Consider the following 20,470-nt stretch of genomic DNA (forward strand, 5'->3'; position numbering starts at 1 on the left):
CCCCCTGCCTGCTGCCGGCTTGTATGCAGATAGGGAGACTGGAGGCTGGCTCCCTTTAAAAGCTTGAGTTGAGTGGGTGTCTTTCTTAGGTATAGAGACAGCAGCCAGTGTAATAGAAAGAACTTGAGAGTATGGCAAACTCTGAGTTACCCTGGCTCCCAGTTGCCTACCTCTGCTGAATTAATCTCTCTAAAGCTCTCTATGGACTTTTTGGTGCACAAATAAATGAGAAAGCTTTAGCCAGGCCACAGTGGCTCACACTTGTAATTCTAGCTACCCAGGAGTCTGAGGTCTGAGGATCTAGGTTCAAAGCCAGGCCAGGCAAGAAAATCCATGAGACCCTCTTCTCCAATTAACCACCAAAAAGCCAGAAGTGGAGCTATGGCTCAAGCGGTAGTGTGTCAGCCTTGAGTAAAATAAAGCTAAGGGATAGTGGCCAGGCCCTGGGTTGAACCCCCAGTAGCTTCACAAATAAAAAGACAAGAAAGCCTGTAAAGAGTGCAGATGGTTATGCCTTCCATACAGATCCCGAATGCCTCCTTCCATGAGCTGAGTGGCTTCGCTCCCTGGTCCTGACTAGGCCCACGTGGAAGTTCCACGATCCACTCCCCCACCCCCCTGCCTCTTTCCCAAGAGCCACCCGTGTTCTCCACCCCCACCCGTGCCGCCCTGGCCGCTGGATACCTTCGCAGGTGTCTCCGCGCTCCTGGAATCCTGCGCTGCAGCTGCAGCGGCCCACGGGCACCAGCCACTCGCCGTCGGCGCCGCAGTGCATGCGCGGGGGGCTGCCGGACTCCCCCTCGGAGTGCGCCACGCACGTTCCGGCCACTTCCACCAACGTGGAGAAGGCGCTCTCCGCCGCCGTGGCCGGGAAGGCCGCCAGGCCCCGCACGGTGGCGCGGCACTGCTTGTAGTAGACGCGCACGGAGACCAGAGCCACGCACGCGCCCACGTCCTGGAAGGCCAGGTGGAAGCCCCGCCGGCTGAGCGGGCCGATCTCCCGCACCTCGGTGTTGAGTTTCATCTTGCGTTCACCCAGGTCACCCTGCGTGAAGCTCTCGTCCGCGGCGATCGTGTCAATCTTTCGAGGCCGGTTGCCCCCGAGGCGGGGTCGCCCCCGGCCCAGGTCGGCCTCGGTTTCCAGGTAGTAGACGTTGAAGGTCTCCTTGCAAGTGCCCGCGGCTCCGGGGATGCTACTGCAGTCGCGCAGCGTGAACTGCATCTCCACGAAGATGCGCTGCCCGCGGCCGCGGCTGATCCAGCCCGTCTGCAGCCAGTTGTCCTGGTTGGGCTCCAGCACGTTGCACACTTGGTATGTGCGGATGGGACGGTCGTATTCGTCCACACCGCTGATCTCCTCCCACTGGGACAGAAGCAGGGGAACAGAGACGGGCGACAGCTCAGGGCCCACGCACTCCAAGAGGTTTCGCGCTAGCCCTGCTCCATCAGCTTTTACTTTTCCTTAATTGCTCCCACCACACGCACACCCCTAAAATGATAAGATGCAGAGCTAGGAGAGACTTTGGAAACAAATGAGCCTGTTTTTGAGAAAGGGTCTCTAGGTAACTCAGGCTGGCCTCAGATTGTTAATCCTCACTCAGCCTCCTGAGTACTGGGATTCTAGGAATGTGCCACTGTGTCAGACTCTCCTTTCTTTTAAAATATGGACTGCTTGGAATGGGAAAGTAAAAAGGAAATGGAACACTTCATGAATTTGTGTGTCAATCTTGAGCATGCATCATAAAGATTTTCTCTGTATTGTTCCAGATTTGGTACATGTGCTGCAGAACAAGCAGCTTGTGTGTGTGTGTGTGTGTGTGTGTGTGTGTGTGTGTATGTGTGTGTGTGTGTGTGTGTCTTGAACTCGGGGCCTGGCTATTGTCCCTTGGCTTTTTTACTCAAGGCTAGGGCTCTACCACTTGAGCTCTACTTCTGTCCTACCCCACACACCAGTCCTGGGGCTTGAACTCAGGGCTTGGGCACTGTCCCTGAGCCTCTTCTCTGTGCTCAAGGCTAGTGTTCTACCACTTGAGCTTTTTCTGAGTAGTATATTGGAGATAAGAGTATCACAGGCTTTCTTACCTGGGCTGGCTTTGATCTGTGATCCTTATATCTCAGCCTCTTGAATAGCTCGGATTACAGGCTTGAGCCACTGGTGCCCACCCACAAGCAGCTATTCTTATTTTTATGGAGGAGGAACCTGAGGTTCCAGAGGAAGAGTGATTTGGTGTGCATGCTGAATTAGTGTTAGAGCTTGAATCATTTGACTTTTCCTCTACCTAGTGCCCCTTCTACTCACCACACTGCTGTAACCCCATTCCCACCTCGAGTTCCCAGGCCTCTTTGAGGACCCCTAGTCTTGCTTGCTCTGTTATTCAAAGGAGAGCACTGCTTATAAGAGCTACTATGTGCGCTGTCCAGCATTAGCTCCATCTAGCTGCCACATTTCTGTTTTTCTCTTTCATTTGTTTATTCATTCATTTGAACACATGTACATTTGACTGTGTAACTGAAGACAACATTTTCTAGGTGTCTTGACAGCAGGGCCACTGGAGACCACACACTCTGAGGTGTATTTGACCTGATGTGGTCATGGGGATGTGAATTGGTGTGAGCTCAGAGAGAATAAGTCTTGGACTCCTAGAAGATCCCCATGCTAGGAGGAGACAGTTTAACACGTACCCCATTACTTGGCAGTGCAGTCCAGCCCAGCTCAGCCTGGGAGGCTTTGGAATCCAGGAGGACAACTGAGAAGAGGGAGGAACAGATACGTCAGAAAGTTTAGATCGGAAGCCAGGCACCAGTGGCTCACGCCTGTAATCCTAATTACTCAGGAGGCTGAGATTTAAGGACCACAGTTCAGAGCCAGTCCAGGCAGGAAAGTCCATGAGAATCCAATTAACTACCCAAAAGCCAGAAGTGGGACTGTAGGTCAAGTGGTAGAATGCCAGCCTTGAGTAAAAACATACGAGATTATACCCAGGCTCTGATTCACCCCCCAGGATCGACATGCAAAAAAAAAATCCTTCATCACATTTTCAGAGCCTATTTTTGCCACTTAAGGTAACATGAACACATTCTGGGGACTGGGACCTGTTTTGGTTGTTTATGGAATGTGATTATTCAACCCTCCACAGACTCCGTGGCAGCTGTCAAGGCCAGCTTACAACCTGGGGGTGGAGTGTCAGTGACCCTTCCTAGCCTTCCCAGTACCCCAAATTATAGATTGGTGACAATTCTAGTGAGAAAATGGGGGTATCCAGCAATTTCTGCATTCATTCCCAAATCTACTCAGATTCAGAGACCTTCCTGGGGTTCAGTTACCAGGGATGGAGGCTTAAATCCTTAGTTTGACCCTAGGTCCTCTAGAGAAAATGAAGTGGAAAGACCCTACTAGCAACAGGAGATAGAAACATGTTTCATCTCCCCAGCCAGCCCCTTTTCCAGCGGCTACACTGACGGCCCTTTTATATCTAATCCATGACACTCCCCCCGCCCCATACACCAGAGAAGCTTGGAGGCTCTATGCCCCCAGGAGGTGGCAGATCAGCAGCCTTGGTCACAGGAAAGCAGGGGCTTGGACTGCAGTGCCAGCAGCCTGGAGACAGGAAGTCAGGTTATCCCCCAAAGCTTGGCAGATTACTTACCTAGAGCTTAAGAAAGGTCGTGGGGGCTGGGAATGTGGTTTAGCAGTAGAGTGCTTGCCTAGCATGCAAGAAGCCCTGGGTTCGATTCCTCAGCACCACATACACAGAAAAAGCCAGGAGTGGCACTGTGGCTCAAGAGGTCGAGTGCTAGCCTCGAGCATAAAGAAGCCAGGGACAGTGCCCAGACCCTGAGTCCCAAGCCCCAGGACTGGAGAGAGAGAGACAGACAGAGAGAGAAAGACAGAGAGAGACAGAGACAGAGACAGAGAGACAGAAAGAGAGACAGAGACAGAGCTGTCAAGGTGAGAGCCTCTAAGAGAAGGTGTTTGTTGAGGCGACCGGCACAGTGGGCAGGACCACTGACTGTGTTGATTTCTCATCACTGACAGCGCGCTGGAATTGCACATTTGGAAGGCATCTGCCATCCCATTCCGGGACCAGACCTGTGGTCATCGCCTCAGGATTCTGTACCTGGATACGACGCCTCTGGATTTACCCGAGCCTACAGCTCCTAACCTCCCCCCCCCCCACTCACATCCGGTGCAAAACCAGAGGGAAGACGCAGGCTCTGGTGTTGCTCACAGCCCTCCAAAACCTCCCCGCAACACGGACAGCGGCGGGAGGCAGGCGAGCTCAGAATTCAGCACTGCGGACAGTTCACGGTCAGCACTTTCGGGCAGCGTCTGGACCCAGTCTTGGCCACCTTGGCCACCAGCATCCCACTCTTGCTGCCTCTGTTGAGCCCTACCCCAGCGAACCACCCCCCCCCCCCCAGCGCCCCACTGTTCGAGTTCATCCCATCTCCGATCTCACCTCCGCATCTCCCCACCCCCACACCTCCCACCTCCAATCCCTCACCGGCCCCTGAACCACCGCCTCTGGCTCCCGAGGTTCCTGGTCCTTTTCTTCCCCAGCCCCCGAGGTCTCTAGCTCCCGAGCTTCCAACGCCCCTCTTTTCCCCGCTGCTTGCCATCTTTCTCCCTCTCCCTGTCCAGTTCTGCGCCTACCGTCCTCGCTGGCTTCAAAGCGCAACACAGACCACTCTCTCCATCAACTGCTTCCCCAAACCCCCCAGTCCTCCTGGCTGCAAGCTCAGCCACCAGTATCCGTACCTTCCTCGGCAGTCCCAGGTCGCCCGGGTCCCCAAAGCACCGCCAGGCAGAGGGGCATGAGGCAGGCGAATGGGCGCAGCGGGTGTGGGCCGGCGCCAGGCTCCATGGTCCGCAGACCGAGCTGTCAGTGCGGCGGCGGCTCGAGCCGCGCCAGCCCAGCACCCTGAGCAGCGCCCCCAGACCCCAACACCGGCTGGGGGCGGGGCCTCGTCGGTCACCATCATCCACGGGGACCAATCACTAGGCAGCGCCGCGGGAGGCTCACCAATCCTGGCCAGGAGAAGATCGGAGGGGTGGAGCTTTGTAGGCCAGGGGCAGAACACCCAGCTGGAGGGAGGGAAGGCAGGGGTCCCGCAGATCTCCAAAGCGTGGGGGTAGGGCAGCCCTGAGCCCCGGAGGGGCTTCTGGGGGGGATAGGTGTCGGGGTGAGCCTGCGTTGGGGGGTGGGCCCAGCTAAACCTCAGCCCTCCATGTCTCCAGAAGTGGGCGATGTGGGCGTGGCTCGCAGGGGGCGGCCACAGGCAAGCGGAGACACTCGCAGCCAGCGCGCCCAGAAGCTCCGGTTTCCTGGACTTTCAGGGGGGCTCCGAGCGTGATATCCAGACACCCCCCCCCAAAGCTCTGAGGAGCAATTCTTCCTCTCCTAGCTCTTGGCTCTCTTCCTGTCTCTGCGGTTGCTGGTGCCTCTTGGCTTGATCCCTCCTGCTTTTATCCCCACCCACATCACACACACACACACACACACACACACACACACACACACACACGGGAGGGGCCGAGCCCGACCCCAGGAGCTGCTGGAGAAAACACAGCCGAGCGAGAGACAGGGTCCCACCCTCGCAGCGCCCCTTCCCAGGCTCGGAAAGCCCGCGGGCGCCGCCGGGCTGGGGGCGGTGGTGCATTTTGTATGAATGACTGGGTCCGCGGATCTTTGCTTTTGCTGTCAAGACACAAGCACACCTCTGCCTTCCGCCGGCTCAGGCTGAGGTTCCCCTCTGAGCACCCCAATCCGCCCCCCCCCCCACAGGTGACTATTGAGGAGCAGAGGAATCCGCCTAGGAGAGGCGCAGCGATCCTCTCGGAGTTGAGCGGAGCTGCCAAGCCGCAAGAAAACGTGGAAGGCGACCTCTATTTAGTGAAGGTCATTTATGTGCAAGCTGGGGGTTTAACCGTTCGGTAGTGGGACGAGTCCGGGCCTTCTAGGGGGAGGGAGGCGGGCGTCAGCTCTCGAGCTTCCCCGTGTGGGCTGAACTTGAGGGGAGAAAGCCCCACCCACCTTTCCGGCTTTGCGGCTCTTTTCTTGCCCCACCCCCTACTCCCTTTGGACGCCTGGGGGGAGACTCTCGGATTGCAGGCGTGAGTCCTGCCTGTGCTTGGTCTGTGTGGTCTGAGTGTGTGTGCATTCTGTGCATTGTGCAGTCTCCACCCTGCCAGCCAACATGTCTTGGTCACTCTGAATCACCGCATCTCTGCCATGTTCCATACCTCTTAGTGCACCGTGTGTAAGAAGAATTGGTGGCATCACAAATTACTGACCATGGACAAGCCACCTGCAAGTCCTACTTCCCTGGGTGTGCGCACATATTTGTGTGTGCCTGTGTGAGCACGTGTACACACGCACAGAAGCACTTGCTGAATGGGAGCCATAGGAGGAGTAGATGGGGAGGGGGACTCTCCTTTGCTCCTAGAACGGAAGGTCACCGGGAAGGGCTCGGTCTGGGACCCCACTGGAGATGAGCTTCGAGAGGAAGCAGGAGGTGTGGCGCCTGCCGGGGTTCCAGGACGCAGGGCGAGGCGGGGCCTCTGAAATGACATCTACCTGAAGAAGGGCTCTCGAATCCCCCACCTCCTTCCCATCTTCATTCTCCTCACGCTTGGTTTCTTCTCCCCCTCCTCCCAGTGCTGGGAGATGGTATTTTTAGAAGCTGCTTAGAGACCCAGGACTCCTTTCATTTCGAAATGAGTCCCCACTTCACCAGCCCTCGTGCCTCTGTCTTCAAAGCCAGGTCCTCTCACCTCAGCTGTCTTTAAAGCGCCAGCCATGGCTTTTTACCAGGGAGCCCAAAGCTTCTGACCCGAGGTGGAAAACAAAATGCAAAAACTGCCCGTAAGCCTCGCCAAGAATCCCTCAGAAGCCAAAGAGACAGGGGAGAAATTAACTGGAGAAGGCTATGTAGGATGCCCACAGCCTCCCAACCTCTGGCCCTTGGGAATCTGGTTGTAGTAAGACACATGTGGAAAACTGCCAGACTGAAACCTTAGGAATTCGAGGTGAAGCAAGAGGATGAAAAGGGGTGATATAATCCTTCTCTATCTTCCTGTGATCAATACCTTTATAATAAAACCAGAGTAGAGAAACCCCAGTGTATGCAGATATATGCAAATCAACCGGTTCTCAGTAAGAGTGGCTTCAAGGAGGACCCCGCTCTATCAGGAAGCTACAGCTTAACGAGAACAGACAGCTCCATGAAGAAATTCTGCAGGGTCGTAGAAGGTAACCAAGGCACCATGTATGGGTTAGGCACCTCTCTGTAACTATTACAGAAGCGGGGCGGCGGGGGGGGGGGGGGAGAGACGGGGGCGGGCGGGCGGGGGGCTGATTTGCAAGCTTGCTGGGAGCCTCTGGCCATGGTGCTGAAACCTCAGCCTCACACTTGCTCTCTGCTCTGGTTTCTGTCCGTGGTGCTGAACCCACTAGCGTTTGAACGCTCCAAAACTTTTCAACGGTGTCTGGGACTTCTACGCTAGTGCCCTGTGATCCTCACCCCACGGGTCATTGCCTACACCAAACCTATAACCAAGACTGGAGCCAAGAAGGTCTCTCTCCCTGGAGGAAATCAGATGAGCCTGGGACACACTGGGAGACAGCTGTTTTATTGTCTGCTCCTCCCAGACCCCTCCTGAATCAGCAAGATGAATGCTGCTTCTATTTACCTATCTTCTAATGCCACTGGGGGATAGTGGGGTTGAGCAGCCTAATTCAACACACAAGAGACCAACACATGCTCTTCCAGGTTGCACATGCAACTTGACTTCAACGTCCACCTCCAAGTTACTGCCAGTTATAAATCCAGGCGTTGACATTTTAATTTCCTCATTTCTCACTGGGACCGAAAGTGTGTTTGGCCTCACTGGACAGAGAAGGTCATCTCTTCCACGGAGTACAGTAAGATCACACCAGAGAAAGCAGGGTAGGGCCAAGCCATGCTCTTGGGAAAGTGGATAGAGAGCAGAAAAAATGCTGTAAGGGAAAAAAAGAACCAATATTTTGGGGGTTGGAGTCATGGCTCAGTTGGTAGAGTGGCAGCCAATGAACGAAAGCATCAGATATGGAATTTGAGTCCTGGTCTCAGACCAAAACAAATAAAAAAACAAAAAATGAACTGTAAGATGCATTATTACTCAATCAGCCTCTTGTCTCACTCAGAAGGATGTTCTCTCTTCTCATATAAAAAATAATGAAGGACAGAAGGCTAGCACTTTCCTAGCAAGCACAAGGTCTTGACGTCAAACTCAAGTAAAAGAATAAAGAATAAAAATGCCCTTTTCTGTGGATAAGCACAGAACATTAATAGGAAGGGACAGGAAAGAAAAAAGGAATAATAGAGGGTTATTGTATTATAAGCTGCATTTTAAAGAGGATGCATACAGTCAAAATAGATTGTTAACAGCTATGAAAAGTGAACAGAGAAATCTGTTGAAATTGTCTTAGGAAGTGGGGAAGAGAGAAAGGGGAAGAATGAGTGATAGAGGGGGTAAGACTGTTTGAAACATATTGTAAACATGTATGAGAACATAACAATGAAATCTCTCTCCAATTAACTAATGTAGGTTATTAAGAAAAATTTCTTCCTAAGGGGAAGAAAAATGTACTTGAGGCAGATTCTTTTCCAAGACAACTGACTCACAAGCCCAAATAAAATGGCAATTATATACAAAACTTTTAACATTTCATTGATAAAGGAAACATAAAATGATTTGCTAACTGAAAAACTGGAAAAGAAAATCTTCAAAAGGGGCTGGGAATATGGCTTGGTGATAGAATGATTGCCCGGCATTCATGAAGCCCTGGGTTCAATTCCTCAGTACCACATAAATAGAAAAAGCCAGAATTGGCACTGTGGCACTGTGGTAGAGTGGTAGAGTGCTAACCTTCAGCAAAAGTAACTCAGGGAAAGTGCCTAGGCCCTGAGTTCAAGGCCCAGAACTGGCAAAAAAAAGAAAGAAAATCCTCAAAAGTATGAAACACACTACCTAGTCATTAAGCACCTCCATTTCCTCTTTTTCAAAGTAAGGAATAAAAACTGTCCAGAGCTATTGTAAGGTCAGAATGTAGTTTTAATAAATGACCCAGTATGATACTTCACATGTAGCTCTTATTATTCAACTCTGTGGCTTAAGTAAAGTTAAAAATGGAATAGGAAAAATGATATAAAAAAAAAAGGAGGTTAAATGCTGAGTAGGAGGCGAGAAAAGTATGGAGAGATACATAGAGGAAAAGTCAGAATGATGGGTATGGAGACAGCGGGCTGAGATGAATGTGGCTCACAAGCACAGAGATCTGGTAGACATGTACTTGGAGAGGCAAAAGTATCATCAGGGGGCTGGGAAGATGGCCTAGTGGCAAGAGTGCTTGCCTCGTGTACATGAAGCCCTGGGTTCAATTCCCCAGCACCACATATATAGAAAATGGTCAGAAGTGGTGCTGTGGTTCAAGTGACACAGTACTAGCCTTGAGCAAAGAAAAAAAAAGATGAAGGAAAGTATCATCAGGGGCTGGGAATGTGGCTCAGTGATAGAGTGCCTGCCTAGCATGCATGAAGCCCTGGGTTCGATTCCTCAGCATCACATAAACAGAAAAAGACAGAAGTGGTGCTGTGGCTCAAGAGGTAGAGTCCTAGCCTTGAGCAAAAAGAAGCCAGGGACAGTGCTCAGGCCCTGAGTTCAAGCCCCAGGACTGGCAAAAACAAAAACAAAAAACAATTTCTTCTGCTCAGCCTATTAGTGTACTTAGTCTATTTTACAGAGTAAGTTATTGTCCTGTTCTAGAACCTGAATTAAGATATTCTTAAGCCAAGGTACAAATTTGAGGCTGGCCTGGGCTACATAGAAAGTTCCAGGCCAGCTTGAGACCCTGTTTCAAAATTTCAAAAAAGTAAACCGAGAGAGATTGGTGGCACATGCTTATAATCTCAGCACTTGGGAGGCTGAAGCAGGAGAGTTCAAGGCTAGCCTAAACTACATAGCAACATGTGTCTTTAAATTGTTATAGTTTTATTCTGATACCTTCATAGGCTCTCCTCTGCTGCTGCATCCTCTAAATTAGCTCCTGGAAGTCTTTATTCTTTTTTCCTCTCACACTTTCTCATTCCTTGGTAGACACTGCAGCATTCCCCTCAACATTTAATCCACACCCCAAAACTAATCTGGTCATGGAAATTCCATCTCCTTTGCCAACAATGTGTTTGAAAAGAGAAGGCTTAACTCAGGCAAGACCCAGGAGCTTCAAAATGGCTTTTTGGTTATTGTTTTGTGCCTGTACTGTGGCTTAAACTCCGGGCCTCTTGCTCCTGCTCCATATTTGTGTTCACAGCTGGCATTCTACCACATACTTCCAGCTTGGCATTTTACTAGTTACTGGAAGAAGAAATCTCACAGATTTTTCTGCCTGGGCTGTTTTTAAACCTTGATCTCAGACCTTAGCTTCCTGAGTAACTGATTATAAGCATGAACCATTGATATCCAGCTTGTTGTTGTTGTTGTTGGTGGTGGTGGTGGTGGTGTTGGTGGTGGTGTGTGTGTGTTATGGGGATTGAACTCAGGGCCTCATGTTTGCTAGTCAGGCACTCCACCACTTAAGGCATACCTCTAGCCACATTTTGCATTAATTATTTTTAAGGAAGGTCTCACTTTTTACCTGAGCCAGCCTGGGCTTCAATCTGCATATTCATGCTTCCTGTTTTCTAGGGATGACAGCCACAGCCTCTGTTGCGCAGCCATTATGCTTCCCTCATAGCTGGGATACCAGGCACAGTCCAGCACATCTCCCATTGGTTGAGATGCAGTTTATTTTATTTATTTATTTGTCTATTTGTGGAATTAAAGATCAACTTGGGGGTCTCATCTCAGGCTTGCTAGGTCAAATCTCGAGCCACCATCAAAGTGTTGTTAATTTATTTTTGGTACTGGGGTTTAACATGAGGTCTCATCTCAGGCTTGCTTGGCATATCCACAGTAATATTATTTATGTATTATATCTTTTTCAATATATAGGGATTTAACTCAGGGTATCACATTAGTCTTATTCATTCCATCCTTTTGCTCTCCCCTAGTAAAGTTTGTTTCTTTTATTTTTCTTACCAAACATATGCTTCAAAGTCATCTGTGTGATTTTACCATTTTATCCAGGAATATATATTTGCCAGTCCAGGGGCCAGAACTCAGGGCCTGAGCACTGTCCCTGGCTTCTTTTTGCTCAAGGCTAGCACTCTACCACTTGAGTCACAGTGCTACTTCCAGATTTTTCTGTTAATGCAGGGCTTTATGCATGCCTAGCAAGCACTAAGCCACATTCCCAGGCCAGGAATTTTTTTTGTTGTTGTTAATAGATTTATACATATATTTTTGGCTCAGAAGAGTTATATATCCATCTAGACTTAAAATATTGGTAATGACTAGGTAAAGAATTGCTAAGCATACTGAATAAATAAATTTAAAAAACACCACTATCTTTGGCTATGCTTAAAATCGTTCTCTTTTTCTAATTGAGCTGATCATTAAATTAATTCAAAGGGAAAATAGACTTGTATTTTATTTCTCATAACTTAAGAATGAAGAAACCACAGAACTGGGCATTATTTCTTCATTTATATATGTTACTAAATATAAAGAGGTTTTATTTATTCCTTCATCAAAATCTCCACAATCTTAATTCCAGGGGATTTATTTTTATTTTAAGGGACTATACCGCATCGCTTTGGAGTTTCTTAAACTTCTTTTTACTAGGGCTGACTTGAGACCAAGATACTCTGAGATCTCTACCTCTCAAGTAGCTGGGGTTACAGTTTTTTTGTTTGTTTGTTTGTTTGTTTTGGCCAGTCCTGGGCCTGGGACTCAGGGCCTAAGCACTGTCCCTGGCTTCTTCCCGCTCAAGGCTAGCACTCTGCCACCTGAGCCACAGCGCCCCTTCTGGCCGTTTTCCATATATGTGGTGCTGGGGAATCAAACCGAGAGCTTCATGTGTAGGAGGCAAGCACTCTTGCCACTAGGCCATATTCCCAGCCCCGGGGGTTACAGTTTTAAACCACCTCACCTGGCTCAAGATGTTTGCCTAGGACTTCTGGAAGAGATATGGATCTTTCTGGGGAAAAAGAACTGCTGTTGAGGCAGCTGTTTTGTGATCTGAGGGGAACTAGATTTTGTGTGAAGTCAATGGCAGGGACGTCTCAGTTTAAGGGCATTGCTGAGACAGAAATCTACCCACTCTGCCTTCCTGGTGTACTTCTTCCTTCCTGAGTTGATACCTTCAATTTGGCTGAAGTCAGTTTGAATTAGGCATTTGCAACTTGGACTTGAAAGCAAGTTCTATCTCACTGACACTTAGAAATGTGAATTCTGCTGGGTGCTGGTGGCTGGCGCCTATAATCCTAGCTGCTCAGGAGGCTGAGATCTGAGGATCACAGTTCAAAGCCAACCTGGGCAGGAAAGCCTATCAGACTCTTATCTCCAATTAGCCACCAAAAAACTGGAAATGGAGCTGTAGCTCAGTGGTAGAGTGCTAGCCTTGAGCAAAAAGCTCAGGGACAGGGCCAAGTCCTGAGTCCAAGCCCCATAACCAGCACATACACACACACACACACACACACACACACACACACACACACACACACAGTGTGAATTTTATTAGAAGTGCTGTCTTAGGGATCCAGATTAACCAACATTTCTCATCTTTGCTGCTCCAAACCCAGGGTTCTCTACAGTTTACTGGGCAGGGTTTAGGGGGAGGTGTGGCTCAGTGGTAGAGTAAGTAGGAGACCCTAGTTCCACTTCCAGCACCACAAGAAGAAAAATTCGAGTGTTATTAAACCAAGCTGTTATTTTTGTTTTCTTGAATCAGGGGCTTCTTGTGTAGCCCAGGCCGGCCTTGAACCTCCCGCCTCAGCCTCTGGAATGCTATGATTACAGGCACTTGTCACCACATCCTCCTGGCTGTACCAGCTCTTTGAGATGCTGCACACAGAACAAGGCTGTAACAAAATGGTTATCATTGACCAATGAAGCAGGCAGATAACAAAACTATTTTAGGAAAAAGGAAATCATGAATCGAGTACGAACTCAATCCATGTTGAGCGAAAAACGTATTGCCTACCGAATATCACACCGGGGCCTAGTATTCCTTCAACAAACGGCGCTAGGACCGGAGTGCCCAGACCCTGCGCTAGAGCACTTGGTGACTAACAAGTAATGAAGACCCAGGCTGGCCGCAGGACCTGAGACTGGGGGGGTAGGGGGGTTGGCACATGGAGGGCGTGTGTTAGTGCGCTTTTTATCAGGCCTTAGCAAACGGCCGAACCAAGCAGGCCTCCCCTGCAAGGAGGGGCACAGGGGACTTCCGCGGCCAGATGGGGCAGGCTGGAAACAGTGCCGGGGGCCTGGCCCAGGCCTGGTGCGTGCCTGCAGCCTGGCCAGTTCTTTCCCGGCCCTAGCTGGCGCGGGTGCCCGCGGGGACGTCGACGCGCCTTCCCCAGGCTGCGGAGCCGCTCGGCGTTAAGAGGGGGCCGAGGCGGAGGCTGCCGTGCGGGTCGCCCCGGCTCTAAGGGAGCCGCAGACCCCGTTTCTTTCCTTTCCCTTCCCCGCCCGCCCTCGTCACCCCCAGCGCCGCGCCCCTCTCCCGCACCGGGCAGGCCGGGCTGGAGATCGCCGCCGCGGGACGCAGCGCCCCGAGTCCCGCTGCTCCCCTTCCCCAAGGCGCGCGGCTCGGCGAGCTGGACTTGGTCTGCTCCAGTCCAGTCCCCCCTCGGATCGCACCACTTGGTCTGCGCCGCCTGCATTCTCTGTGTGCGGGGCCCGCCCGCACTGCGGGAAGAGGCCGGGAGCCGCCCACGCCGCGCGCGTCGCCGTCTCCGTGGGACGCGGGGAGCCGGGCGCTGGGGACCCTGGCGGGCGGCCATGGCGCGGCGGGCGGGCAGGTAGCGGGACGGACCGGCGGCGGGAGGCGGGACCGCGGAGGCCGCCATGGCCCGGCGGCGGCGCCGCGCCTGCATCGCGCTGTTTCTGGTGCTGCTCTTCGCCTTCGGCACCCTCATGGGCCTGCGCACGCTCAAGGCCCCCGATGGGCTCCCGGCCCTGGGCCCGGGCCCGGAGCTGGCGCCCTTTGAGCGGCACCCGGAGGGGGCGCCTGCCCTCGCCGCCCGCGCCCCGGCCGCCCCGGCCGCCCCGCCGCCGCCCCCGCCGGCGCCGCGCACCGCCGACCCCCGCAGCTCGCCGGGGCCGGGCCCCGCGGAGGCCGAGCCCGCCCCCGGGCGGAGCCTGAGCGTCTACTCCGACCTGCACGCCTTCTACTACTCTTGGTACGGCAGCCCGCGGCGCGAGGGCCGCTACATCCACTGGGACCACGTCATGGTGCCGCACTGGGACCCCAAGATCTCGGCCAGCTACCCCCGCGGCCGCCACAGCCCCCCCGACGACTTGGGCTCCAGCTTTTACCCGGAGCTGGGGCCTTACAGCTCCCGGGACCCCGACGTGCTGCGAGAGCACATGACCCAGCTGAAGGAAGCCGCCATCGGTGAGCCCTCCCCTCAGCCCTAGCCCTCTCCACCCCCGCAGCCCCCTCCCAGGCCTCAGCCCCACTCCCGCTCTCATCCTGGGCGCACAGCTTGGCGCTGCCGGCTCCTTCTAGTATTTCTTCTGCCCGTTCTGACCCCAATAGCTCCAAGGCCCTGCTAGAGGGCAGAGCTGCTGGGTGGTGCGCGCCAGATTTGTCGTCCTAGGCAGGGACAGCGAGGAGAGGGCGGCAGACTTCAAATCTATGGGACTTCCAAGTCCAGGAAAGCAAGGCCTCGGAAACCCCCTCAGGAGCATGGCGCCATGGAGTTCAAAAGCATACAGGCCGGGGCGGCCTCTGCTTTTACACCGGGTGCAGAAGAAAGCAGCCGCGCTTCCTGTTTCTGCGGGCTGCAGTGAAGAAAGTTCGCCCTTGTTGCTGAGCAGAGGCAGGAGTTCTCATCAGATGCCCAAACTAGAAGACAGGGCCCTGGGATCTTCCTATATTGGAGGCTTGGTTCAGATTTTGTCACTGAATTCTGCTGGTTTTTACAGCACATTCAGTTTGCCTGGCGGTGGCTTGCAAGTAGGAGGAAAATGGAATCGGCAGAAGCCTGGCCTGGCGGCACACGCCTGTAACTCTAGCTCTTGAGAGGTTGAGGTAGGAGGATCACCAGTTTGGGGCCAGCCTGTGCCACATAGCAAGACTTTGTCTAAAGGGGTGGGGGAGAAGAAATAACCCAGAAAGAAAAAAGATAAAGGAACTACAAGGAGGTGGGTGGGAAGTATACCAAGATGAGCAAAACAGAGAGGAAGGTGGATAGTCAAGGCAAAAGTGCTGTATCCTGTGGTAAGCAAGGAGTTGACTTCTACGTAGGGCACTTGTCCCCGTGGACCCCAGGTGTGTGCCTCTTCTAGGGAGGTCGCAGTGTGGGTGGCCACCGGCTCCTGTTGGTTCTGCCACTTGCAGATGCACCGCAGACTTGGGCTGCCTGCTGGTGTGGCGTGCTACTGCTCCCTTGGCAGCAGAACTTCAGCACCTCCAGCGCGGACAGCTCCAGAATGTGAAACTTTGGGATCTGATCTGCCCAGGATGAACCTGACCCAAGATTTTCAGGAACTACTTTGCAGCTGGAGTTGGTATCTCCTACCAGGCCTCTGTTCTTCTGTCTCAGGTGTCCTGGTCCTCTCCTGGTACCCGCCTGGCATGGCTGATGATAACGGGGAGCCCTCAGATGACCTGGTTCCTGCCATTCTGGACACTGCCCACCAGTACAACATCCAGGTGTGTCTCTGAGAAAAGACTGTGTGTTTTCTGTCTAGATTTCCCCCACCTATGCCCACAGGGCCAGTGCCTCTAGGGGAGCTCTTAGCAGCTTCCTAGAAACAGCTAACCACTAGTGAATGTGGAATTAGGAGAAAGGTCTTAATTATGTCTATACCACTCTTACTTTAATTCTGAGAAAACTTAATGTAGAGACCCTGTCCCTGAATACAGGTTAAGCAAGAAACCAGTAAGCCCACAGACTGAATTCTGGAAGAAGTGGAGTGGAACACAAGCCGGGTGCTCAGCAGGAAGACTCACCTTCAGGTGGAAGGACATGAGCTAGCTATGCAGCCATTTCCCCTAGACATACCAATTGGATAAGTCAGTCTCCACTGTTATGGTGAAGGAGAAAAGCCCACTCCCCATCCCTGAACCCACACTGAACAGACATAGAACCTCCCCTTCCACGGCTTGGCACACTGCTTCCAGTGGTTTCCGGCAGCCAGTGCCACTCACTGGAGCTGGCACAGAGCAGAGTTGCTGGTCACCCTGTAAAAGCCCACCAGAATGACCTGTGGACATATGTTCACTGATCACTAACTGCTCTGTTTGTCACAGGTGGCCTTCCACATCCAACCCTACAAGGGCCGGGATGACATCACTGTACACGACAACATCAAGTACATCATTGACACGTAAGGCTGCTCCAGGGGATGGGGTGTTGATGGGAATCAAGGTAGGGGTAGGGAGACAGTTAAATAAGAGACTCACACACATGAGTGTTTTTGTTTTGGTAGTATTGGGGTTGCACTCAGGGCCTTGGGCTTGCTATGTAGTTGCTCTACCACACGAACCACACAAGTCCCTTTACCCCCCGATAGTTGTTTTAGAGGAAGAGGGTGCTGGACTTGGAGTCAAGACAACCCGAATGTCAACTCCAATTCTGCAGCCTCTAATCTGATTAGAGGCAAGTTTCATAAGCTCTGATAACTAATACACATGTGGCTTGCATAGTGCTTGCATAACACCATTCATGAAGTCTTTTTTAGTTTTTACTTTCTAGTACTGATGTTTGAACTCAGGGCCTTATGCTTCTTCCTTTCTTGTTCATAGCTGGCAATCTACTACTTAAGCCATGCCTGCAGTCCAGCTTTTTTCCTGGTTATTTTGGAGATAGAGCCTCATGGACTTTTCTGCCTGGGCTGTGTTTGAACTGTGATCCTATAGATCTTTACCCTTGAGTAGTCAGGAAAATTATCTTTTCTGTCTTATTGGCAGAACTGAGGTTTGAGCCAGATGCTTTACCTTTGCTAGGTAGGTGCTCTACTCCATGAGCCACACCTCCACCCTTTCTGGTTATTTTTGAGATAGGGTCTTATTTTTTGCCTAGGCTGGCCTGAACCCTGATCCTATTTACAGTTCCTGCTGTAGCTGATCTGACAGACATGTGTCACCATGCCCAGCTTTTGCTGTTGAGATAGGATCCTGAGAACTATTTTTTTGCTGGGCCAGCTTCAAACCATGACCTTCTTGGTCTCTACCTCCCGAGTAGCTAAGTTTACAGGCACTTGGCCAAAAACAAAAAATCTACTAAATGTTTATGATGGACACAACCAGGAAAGTTTCTGATTTCCATGTTTACATTCTAGTATGTTGGAGTTACAGGGGAGCCAGGAAAAATTGAGGGAAAACAAAATGGTGACCCATACTATGAAAAATAAGGAATAAAGCAAGGTTTTATGTCAGAGTTTACCCAAGAGAAACTCCACTCTTTGTATGCTAGCATGTGTATGTTAAGCATGAGCTCAGCTTCTGAGTTACACTTCAGTCTTTAAGAAACTACTTGAGAGCTGGGTGCTGGTGGGTCACGCCTGTAATCCTAGCTACCCAGAAGGCTGAGACCTGAGGTTCAAAGCCATCCCATTTAGGAAAGTCCATGAGACGCTTATTTCTAATTAACCACCAGAACTGGAAGTGGCGTTGTGGCTCAAAGTGATAGAGCGCTAGCCTTGAGCAAAAGAGCTCAGGGAAAGTGCCCAGGTCTTGAGTTCAAGCTCCATACTGACAAAATAAATAAAAAAATAAACTACTTGAGGGTAAGGTACCAGTGGCTTACATCTGTAATCCTTGAAACCCAGGAGGCTGAGATTGAGGACTGTATATGGTTCAAAGCCATCTTGAGTAGACAAAGTTCACGAGACTCCATCCAATTAACCAGCAAAATGACAGACTGGAGGCATGGCTCAAGAGCACCAGCAGTGAGCAAGAAAGCAAGAAACCAAGGCCCTCAGTTCAAACCACAGTACTAGAACACATACACTCATTAAACCTACTTTAGAATAGGCAACCCACATATAGCTCTCTAGGGGACAACATGTGAGCTGACATGAATAAAGATCTAGTTCTTATCCTCAGGTTTGTGGGTTTATGAGATGGTGGCCATTTGCCAGTCAGGGAGTGAGCCCTGATCAAACACTAACTCTCTTGGGCACCTTGATTTTGAACTGCCCAGATTCCAGAACTGTGAGAAATAAATGTAGTGAAGCGAAACATACACACAAACACATGAGAGATAGGTGGGACTATACCATGTAGCTTACCTTAGTATGCATAAGGCCCTGGAAGAGGGCTCAGCTCTAGAAAGATCTGAGGGAAGGAAGAAGTTTCATATAGAGGGCTGGCAGAAGGAAAGGCCTATGAAATCCTAAGCAGGGACAAGCTACACACAACAAGGGAATGGAGGAGGTGGTCACAGAAAAGGAGAGGGGTAGGAACACACCAAGTAGACAGGGCCTCATTGGTCCTGGTTAGGGGGTCAAGGTTTGAGTTATATTTTAAAGAGAAGAGATTATAGGGAGGCCAGAGTGAAAGCAGAGACACCAAGTGGCCGTTGCCACTTTCCAGATGAAAGACGGCAGTGGCTTAGCTCAGCATGGAGAAATGAGGCTTAGGAATGACCTGGCTGGTAGAAGAAGATAAGTTTAATTGTGGACACTAGCTGAATCCTAAGATGTGCTGTGCATGAGAATCATCTCAACTGAGACCACTTAAAGCTGTGCTGGTTTCTCACATGTAACTCAGGCTTCCTTCCTCCTATCCCTCAGGTATGGCTCCCATGGTGCATTTTACCGCTATAAGAACAGCATGGGCAAGAGCCTCCCACTCTTTTATATCTACGACTCATACCTGACGTCTCCTGATGCCTGGGCCCACCTTCTGACACCTAATGGGCCCCATTCGATCCGCAACACCCCCTATGATGGGGTCTTCATAGCGCTGTTGGTGGAGGAGGGCCACACCCACGACATCCTGGCTGCAGGATTTGATGGCATGTACACCTATTTTGCCTCCAATGGTTTCTCCTTTGGCTCCTCCCATCAGAACTGGAAAGCTGTGAAGAACTTTTGTGATGCCAACAACCTCATGTTCATTCCCAGTGTGGGGCCTGGCTACATTGACACCAGCATTAGGCCTTGGAACAACCACAATACAAGGAACAGGGTCAATGGCAAGTACTACGAGACGGCCTTGCAGGCTGCCCTGAGTGTGAGGCCTGAGATTGTCTCTATCACCTCCTTCAATGAGTGGCACGAGGGCACGCAGATCGAGAAGGCCGTCCCAAAGAAGACACCAGCTCGCCTGTATCTGGACTACCTGCCTCATCAACCTAGCCTGTATCTGCAGCTGACTCGCCGATGGGCAGAGCACTTCATCAAGGAGAAGGAGCAATGGCTGATGTGAGGGGCTGACAAACCTCCCTAGAGGATGGCATTGTGTGGGCTCACTCACTGGTCCCCAAAATAAACAGATGGGTGCTTCTTGGTTGGCCACCATGCTTCTACAGGGCTCAGACAGGTGGTGTCGGGGCACTGGGCTAGCAGGTGACTGACCAGAACCCAGGGCAGAGCAACTTCACGTCCTCAGAAGTGTCATAGAATCCTCTGGCTTTGGGGCTGGGGATATGGCCTAGTGGCAAGAGAATCCTCTGGCTTTAAGCTCTGTGGCTGGTGGTGGCTATGCAGTGGAGTTGTCCAGTTATTGCTCTTGGAAGGGTCTCAGGGTTGAGCCAGTCTGCTTCCTCTATTCAGCATCATCTGTCTTCTCAAAGATAGGGAAACATACCTGACTTTGTAAAAAGGGAACTACAGGCTTACAATCCTCCCAACTGGATTCAGATTCCTAAACCCAGTTACCAGGAACAATCTTGAGTGTTCACACATTCATTCAACACCCAATAACAGCACCAGGATCGTAAGCCTGGTGCTGTGGGTGGGGGGTGGGGGAGGATAGGCTTCTGCTGTTTGGTGTGGCCTTGTAGCTAGTGCCTCCTAGGTGCACTTTTTCTTTCTTTCTTTTTTTTTTTTGTTTCACTCTGCTAGGAGTTCAATTGCTTTTCATTTCCAGGCAGTTTTCCCAGATGAACACTTAATGCAGGGAGAGGACCAGAACACCCTTTCCCTTTAGTTGCTTGAGTGGGATGAGGTCCTCACTAGAGCCACTTTCAGTGCTCTTATGATTTGTATGAAGTAGTATCCTCAAGTACAGGTTTCTTGCCCTTAAGATCTCATGAATCTTGACCTCAGAATAGGCCTGGGCTGGCTATAGATTTGGCACAATGAAGAGGAGATCAGCTTAAAAAATTACTAGTTTAAATGAAATTTATAGATGGAATAGTTAACAAA

General features: G+C 51.3%; 2 protein-coding genes and 1 non-coding gene across 5 annotated transcripts in view; 1 reads left to right on the top strand and 2 right to left on the bottom strand.

The window, feature by feature from the left end:
* Epha10 (EPH receptor A10) overlaps positions 1 to 4,865 on the bottom strand; it is a 38,211-nt gene extending 33,346 nt beyond the window's left edge. The window contains exons 1-3 of the mRNA XM_048350926.1: positions 4,760 to 4,865; positions 2,683 to 2,747; positions 685 to 1,363 (exon numbers count right to left, since the gene is read on the bottom strand). Of these exons, the coding sequence (XP_048206883.1) occupies positions 685 to 1,363; positions 2,683 to 2,747; positions 4,760 to 4,865 (850 nt within the window). The remainder of the gene's footprint in view (positions 1 to 684; positions 1,364 to 2,682; positions 2,748 to 4,759) is intronic.
* On the bottom strand, positions 1,691 to 1,796 carry LOC125355773. Its single transcript, XR_007211708.1, has one exon. It is a non-coding gene; the product is annotated as a U6 spliceosomal RNA (small nuclear RNA).
* Positions 4,866 to 13,993: 9,128 nt separating the features above from the next.
* Positions 13,994 to 19,713, top strand: Maneal (mannosidase endo-alpha like). Of its 3 annotated transcripts, none has more exons than XM_048350928.1 (4): positions 13,994 to 14,543; positions 15,697 to 15,806; positions 16,407 to 16,483; positions 18,893 to 19,713. In XM_048350928.1, exons 1-4 carry the CDS (start codon positions 13,994 to 13,996, stop codon positions 19,527 to 19,529), a joined length of 1,374 nt encoding a protein of 457 aa, XP_048206885.1. In that variant the 3' UTR covers positions 19,530 to 19,713. The 3 variants fall into 3 exon arrangements, with proteins under 3 accessions (XP_048206885.1, XP_048206886.1, XP_048206887.1); XM_048350929.1 differs by having other exon boundaries at positions 19,170 to 19,268; XM_048350930.1 differs by lacking the exons at positions 13,994 to 14,543; positions 16,407 to 16,483 and having other exon boundaries at positions 15,736 to 15,806.
* The last annotated feature ends 757 nt before the right edge of the window (positions 19,714 to 20,470 follow it).

The sequence above is a fragment of the Perognathus longimembris genome, chromosome 7, assembly GCF_023159225.1.
Source record: "Perognathus longimembris pacificus isolate PPM17 chromosome 7, ASM2315922v1, whole genome shotgun sequence".
Taxonomy (NCBI): Eukaryota; Metazoa; Chordata; class Mammalia; order Rodentia; family Heteromyidae; genus Perognathus; species Perognathus longimembris.